The following is a 6,796-nucleotide window of genomic DNA, read 5'->3' on the forward strand; positions in this document are numbered from 1 at the left end:
TAGGTTATAGACAGGTAATTTTTTTTCTTAAAATGCGATATTTCGTATTTTAAAACTATTGTTAAATATGTGTTGAAGAGAACAAACCAAATTATTTAACTAATTGCCTTTTGATCATAGATTTAATATCGTCTAGCCACTGGTCTTTGTATTCCAGGCTTAATATTGTACTAAATGACTGTGTACGTAACTTCTCGCACATTTTCCCAGTTAATAAATAGGCAACTGATTCAACACACAAAAATCCCATACCTTTACTCAGAGACCAAATATAAATTTTATCAGCATTTTCTGGTGTCATTTGGAACTGTAAAATAGCACTGCTGAGTAACTCTTTGAGTTTGTCAAACAAATATCTATCAGCCAACAAAAGGACTTCTAAATTAGTTTCTAAGGTTTCAGCCATAGGAAACACTTGCACATCACATTTTGGATTATTAATACCACAGTGCAATAGAGTAAGTAAATATTCAAGAGCTGGTCTTGAGACATCGGACAATTTGACGCATTTTTCAATAGACTCTTTGAAACATCCCATTAACATAGCACTGAAATATTCTGAATTCTGGCACAGAAACACCTTATTTGCCTGTACAGTAGACAAGTCGTCTAGTTGAAATATCACTATTTCATCGGCAGAGAGATTGTCTAAAATTGGGTCATAGCTCACATAGACATGATCTTTAAACCTCTTTTCCAGGGATTTTGGATCCTTGATATGCACATTTGTAGCCAACTTTGCAAGAGCAGTCACACAATCTTGTATGTCTTCTTTAGAATCGGATATGATCGTAAATAAACAATTTAAGCCACTACAGTCAATGAAGTACTTCTTCAATGGTTTTTCGGTTCTGAAAGTAAAAATACAACATATTCAAGTACCTCTTTGAGAAAGAAGAAAAAATAAATAACAAGTGTTTTAAATTTTTCGAACTTACCTAACGATATAAGGTAACGTCAAAGCCAATGTTTGCTTCATAGTGCAACTGCCTTTTAAAAGCTGATAACTAATTTCACCAATTCCATAATTGGATTCTGCCAGGATTGTTAATTGTTTCAGCAGTTTCGCACTTAGTCTTAGTATCTGAAAAGAAAAGTAAAAAAGAAATTAAGACTTATTAAAACCAGAATAACACTGTTGATTAGATTATATGCATTATTTTACACTTACTTGTTTACACTGTTGACATTTTGTGGGTGGATGTTTTGAATTAACTGACATGCTGTGTAATCGTAAGGCTAGTCTGTGTTTTAGGATGCTCATCAAACACAATGCATTGCTGAAAAAAACCAAACATAATTGTTATTGACGATTCATATTCAGTACAAGTGTTTCATTTAATTTATATGTGTGAGGTTGATATACAGACGACAACTACCTAATCAAGACGTAAGTTTTTGTTGCAAAATCGTCGCCCGTCAGCATGTCTCAAGTGTGGTTGAGCGCGGCGTACTCGCGGGCGCCCCCCTTTTGTGTGCACGCGCCGTGAGCCACGCGGAATAAGAGCACTAGCACGCACGCTATACAAGATGTCTTTGTATTATGTGTCTAGTTCGTACCTTAGAACTCTGGCAAGTATCCGGGCCGCTCGCCCCAGAGGTCGCTTGCACCTCTCGACATAATCCAGCAACGCGTTGAGGCACTCTCGGCCCGTCAGCATATCCAAGGTGTGGTTGGGCGCGGCTTCCTCGCGGGCGCCCCCAGTTTGGGTGCACGCGCCGTGAGACACGCGGAATAGGAGCACTAGGACGCACGCTATACGGGATGTCTTTGTGTTGGTGTCTAGTTTTGACGCGGCTTCTAAAAAGACAATCACATAACAATAATTATTTTTATCCTTGTTGGTTTCCATTTTGTTATAAACCCACAAAAAAGGTCAACAATAGCCGGTCGAGGTTTGGATTCCAGCATTTATGGACATTTTTGTTTGTAATGGTCTGTTTCCTATGCAAAAAAATAAGAGGAGAGAGAGGAGAGTAAGAGGAGTTAATTAGAATCTTATAACTACATTTTATAAGTTGCTACTTTTTACAAAAAAGATACGAAAATACAATATCTACACAAACATGTACTCATTATCAAACTTTACCTTCTAACGGAGTTTCCCCATCGACACTTTCGTCATCCTCCATGATAAGCTCGTCGAGGTCTTGCGCGACCTGCGCGGCGTCTAACTCAGCTGTGGCACTAGCAGCCACCGACATTTCTACAGAGTCGCCCTCTGTGTCGCTGCATACCGGCGAGTAACGTCCTGATATCTCGGAGTCGGAACTATCTGAAAATTATAAAATAACTTCAATAATAGTTTGTTGATCCAAGAATATGAATAAGTGGTAAAGCTGTTCAAGGCGTAATTCTTTGAAAGAATGAAAGAGAAAATGTTTATTTGGTAACAAAAACAAAAAAAAAACATTATTTTTGGGTACTATATTCTACTTCATGAAGTGATTGGCGTAAATGCCGTAGTAGTTTTAGTAAAAAATGCGTGTGGAGTCACATTAAAGAAATGTGAAAAGAAATGAGAGTTCCTTACCCTCATTGACACTAAAAGGTGATGTGGGACCAGAGCTGCTAGGACTCCATTGATAGTTGTTCCAGTACGGACTCGCATCGCCGCTGCTAACTCCTGATTCGGGACTCCAATCCCATCTAGGCCTCTTGTTACTGGATCCACCAGCATATTCTGGACTAAAGCCCGACGCATTTCCGTCGGAATAAGGCGACATCTGCCCTTGGTCGGATCTATCGGGACTCAATGGCGCGCGCGACGTTGATGGCTGCATATTCAAAGGCCATTCAGGGCTTTTAGGTTCCCAGTACACTCCAGCTGCCCAATCTTTGCTTGCCATTTTGATGAGTTGTGATTTCTATAAAATAAGGAATAAATTAGTATCCATAACTAAAAAATCTTTAAAACAACAATCGAAGTTACTCACTTTTTTGGCAACTTTAGGACTCCCCGACCTAGCTCTTTTTAGGCACTTACGTCTAGGCAACGCGTGTTCGTCTTCACTTAGGCTCTCGTCGCTCGCATCGCTATCGTCGATGGCGTCCACAAAACCAACAATCATGTTATCTCTTTCTATAACTACTTTCAACTCATCTTCAGTTTTCAATGTTAATTGCTTTTTGTTTCGAGATTTCAATTTATTTACATCAGGTTCTGAAGCACTCACAGTGGCAATAAAAGTTTTTTGAGTAACATGATCTGCCTTAGTGTTGGAGATTGTTTTCTCTTTTACTTTGAGCAAATCTACAGCCTCACTTAACATATCTGCATGTTCCAAGTTATTATGTTCATAATCCATAGTTGTTAAATAATTTGTAAGTTCATCAGTCAATAGACCTATGAGACCTTCATTTACAAGTATTTGGAATGCTGAAAAAAAATATTTCGTAATGTTATGCCTAGTATTTGAAAGAGAGAGAGAAAAGCAGCAGTAGCATACTATACTGCCTTGAATACAAAAACATAAATAATTCCTACAAGCCATCAGTGATAGAAGCTAAAGACTGTAGATACATACCTGTATCATCAAACACATACTGCAACAACGCATGCATTGCAAATGGATTGACTCGAGCTGCTGCCACTAGCAGGGCCAGGCCACCACTGTGCCTCAATCTGGACCTGTTCACTGCTTCACCACTGAGCTGAGCTAAAGCTTTGGCAGCACCTTCAGGCCACCAAGATACACCTGAATCAAAATTAAAAATGCCTTAATACTGGGTTCAGAATTCAGATGCATAAACAGGGTACTGGTACTTTACCAGCACCAGCACGACTGGTTGTAATAATGTTATCAAATCCAAACTTTTCTACAAGATTAAAATAAAAATGCAAATCAAAACCCAACTTAAAAGTATTTTTGGGATATCTAAGTTATAAAGAAAGTTGTTGTATTTCCATTGACTTAAAAACTTTCTACAATTAATTAGTTTACAACTTTATTTACAACTTTAAAATTACCTGAAGTCTTTTGCAATATCCCCACAAGACACTCCACCAAGCCAGCAGTACCAAGTAAAGGCCTGCAAGAGGACAGGTAGCAAAGGTTCATGAGGCACTTGAGTGCTAAAGACTCAAAAGACTTTGTCAGGGCCACCAAGCATTGATAACCTCTCCCATCTCCTTGGATCTAAAAAAGAAGTAAAATTTCAGTTTTATACCTGGCTAAAAGTAAATAAATTCAAATAAATTAAGTACATAGTAAATGTAGCTATTTAATTTAGGTCTCTTTTTACCTGTTCTGCACATTGAATAGATGAATGAGTAGTAAAATAGCCAAGGCATTTTAATATTCCAGTGATTAGTTCTTCCTGACTTTTCCTAAGCCCATCTGTTTCTTTTAAAGCATTGTTAGAGGACTTTATGATGCCAGCTGCATCACACTCTGTTGTAAGTAATATGGCTATGCATCTCACAGCATTCTGGGTAAGCATTTCTTCTCTTTTGTCTACCACCATCCATAGTTGTCTGCAAATATTAAAAACATTTAAATCTTAGATGTCCATAAGGCCGAAATCAATAGAATTTAGGATGCTATACATAGTTTAGATAAAAAAAATAGTAATGATATTTTTTTTTTAATTGAATTACCTTATTGCTCTAACAGCCATACTTAATGTGGCACAAGATGTATTTTTGTCTCTATTTTCAATGAGAGTGACGAGTGCTGCAACAGTGCCATGATTGTGCAAGCCCTCTGCATTGCTCATCCTTTGTGCCAAGTTGCCGATTACTCGGCAAGCTCGGCCTACAATGCTATCACGGCACACTGTCTTCAATATAGCCACCAACGGTCCAAAACTATTTAATTTTCCAACCTATTAAATGACGCAAAGTTGGGATTATTTTCAAATTCAAATGTTTTATTGCATATCAAGTGTATTATTTCAGAATAATAACAGTTTTATATTTTAATAATAATAAATCAATTAGTAATCTATTTGGCAAAACTATGAAATGGGTGATACAGTTAAAAAAAAAAGTAATACAATTCCTTTCGGTTTTATAATACCACCTACACCATGCTTAAATTATTACGTGCAATGCAATGTAGAAAAGTAATCTATTCAGAGTGATAAGTTTGTATGTACTGACTTTGTAGAGGTACATGACTCTCGCATATTGAGAAGACTAAGAACATGTTTAACTCACCTTTAAGCTGCTTTCTTCCTCTAAGCAACAATTTCCAAGTATGCTAAGCGTGATATCAAGGATTCTTTCATTAGGTTTACGCAAATGGGGCAGTAAATAGTCCAGTCCACCACTCTGCCGAAACAGCTTAATACCTTCATCATTAGTAGTTATTTTACTTCTTATCTTGAGCAACGTTTCCTGTACGCGCGTTGAAGACGTCGATTTTAATCCTTCTAAGATAGATTTCACATAACTTTTATCCATTTTCAATTTAATTTTTATTCAAAACAAAACCATCTTTCGAGTACAAAAACTGTCATTTTTTTGACGTTTTGAGTGAGTGTCCGAAATTCACACGAGAAATTATTTGAGGTGTGGTCCGAAACAGGTAAAGTAAGAGCTATCGCGCACTGTATTATGTTATAGCCTGACCAGGAACATAAAAACCCTCGCCATGTTGCGGAAAATTAATGGTACTAATTTCTTTTAATGGCAACAGTAACTGAAAACTTCATTGACATGTCACCTTGCATGTCAGTCTATTGCTGTCAAAGTGTAAACAAACTTTATTTTAAATGTGCGCAATTGATTTTGTGAATTAAATTGCTAAAATCTTTTTAAAGTCGTGAAAGAAAAGTGGTTCACAATGTGTTAAAGTATTTGTCGAAGAGAAATACTATGGGTTCGGACAATATTTTCATTGAATAATGTTTCCGACAAAGGTTGTCAAATTGACTGACATGTTATCGTATAGTACAGTCAACTATGAAAATTAGCTGTGGTTTGTTTCAACTACCTATTTTAAAGTTTTTTGTCACTTTGTAAGTATTGAATTTTATGGAATTGGGAAAGAAGTACCGAGCATGTCAGTCTATTGCTGTCAAAGTGTAAACAAACTTTATTTTAAATGTGCGCAATTGATTTTGTGAATTAAATTGCTAAAATCTTTTTATAGTCGTGAAAGAAAAGTGGTTCACAATGTGTTAAAGTATTTGTCGAAGAGAAATACTATGGGTTCGGACAATATTTTCATTGAATAATGTTTCCGACAAAGGTTGTCAAATTGACTGACATGTTATCGTATAGTACAGTCAACTATGAAAATTAGCTGTGGTTTGTTTCAACTACCTATTTTAAAGTTTTTTGTCACTTTGTAAGTATTGAATTTTATGGAATTGGGAAAGAAGTACCGAGTTTGAAGCGTTCATTCAGACATTGTAGTTGAATATTCAAGTTCAGAATTTGATTATTGATGAATAATAATATAATCCTACTTGCTCGATTGATGGTTTCATTTAATTTATTTAAACCAGTTTACCTATAATATAATATGTTTTTGTTAATTTATAAAAATATTAAATTAGCCTATAATCCTGAATCCTGATACATAAAGTTAGCCTATTAATTTAATACAGGTACGACTGTACCCAGTGTTGCACTATCAAATGCAATTGAAGCGCCTCTATGCCAGGGTTTTTATGTTCCTGGTCAGGCTATACAGAATACAGTCAATACCACTTTTTTTGACTGCAAAAAATCAGTCAAAAATGGTTTCGCCTGATTTAAAATCTTACTTATCAGTCAAAATTCATATAGCCTGACCAGGAACATAAAAACCCTCGCCATGTTGCGGAAAACTAATGGTACTAATT

General features: G+C 36.3%; 1 protein-coding gene across 1 annotated transcript; it reads right to left on the minus strand.

Annotated features, from left to right (window-relative positions):
- Positions 1-33: 33 nt before the first annotated feature.
- On the minus strand, positions 34-5,408 carry Rnb (BTB/POZ domain-containing protein Rnb). The gene is made up of 12 exons (XM_028307153.1): positions 5,163-5,408; positions 4,602-4,828; positions 4,247-4,478; positions 3,972-4,140; positions 3,529-3,699; positions 2,938-3,380; positions 2,535-2,868; positions 2,091-2,276; positions 1,561-1,801; positions 1,172-1,280; positions 939-1,084; positions 34-851 (listed from the first exon to the last, which is right to left on the minus strand). The coding sequence occupies exons 1-12, from the start codon at positions 5,406-5,408 to the stop codon at positions 92-94; spliced, it is 3,264 nt and encodes a 1,087-aa protein (XP_028162954.1). The 3' UTR covers positions 34-91.
- Positions 5,409-6,796: the final 1,388 nt, after the last annotated feature.

This window comes from Ostrinia furnacalis, unplaced genomic scaffold (assembly GCF_004193835.3).
Source record: "Ostrinia furnacalis isolate ACB-3 unplaced genomic scaffold, ASM419383v2 OfSCF2102, whole genome shotgun sequence".
Taxonomy (NCBI): domain Eukaryota; kingdom Metazoa; phylum Arthropoda; class Insecta; order Lepidoptera; family Crambidae; genus Ostrinia; species Ostrinia furnacalis.

Bases quoted from the DNA above. Each gene is read 5' to 3' on its own strand.
- Rnb (XM_028307153.1), bottom strand. From the start codon at position 5,408: ATGGATAAAAGTTATGTGAAATCTATCTTAGAAGGATTAAAATCGACG. The intron at 4,479-4,601 runs GTAATTCAATTA...TAATATTTGCAG, and splicing joins ATGGCTGTTAGAGCAATAAG to ACAACTATGGATGGTGGTAG. The intron at 2,869-2,937 runs GTGAGTAACTTC...CTTATTTTATAG, and splicing joins GTCCTAAAGTTGCCAAAAAA to AAATCACAACTCATCAAAAT.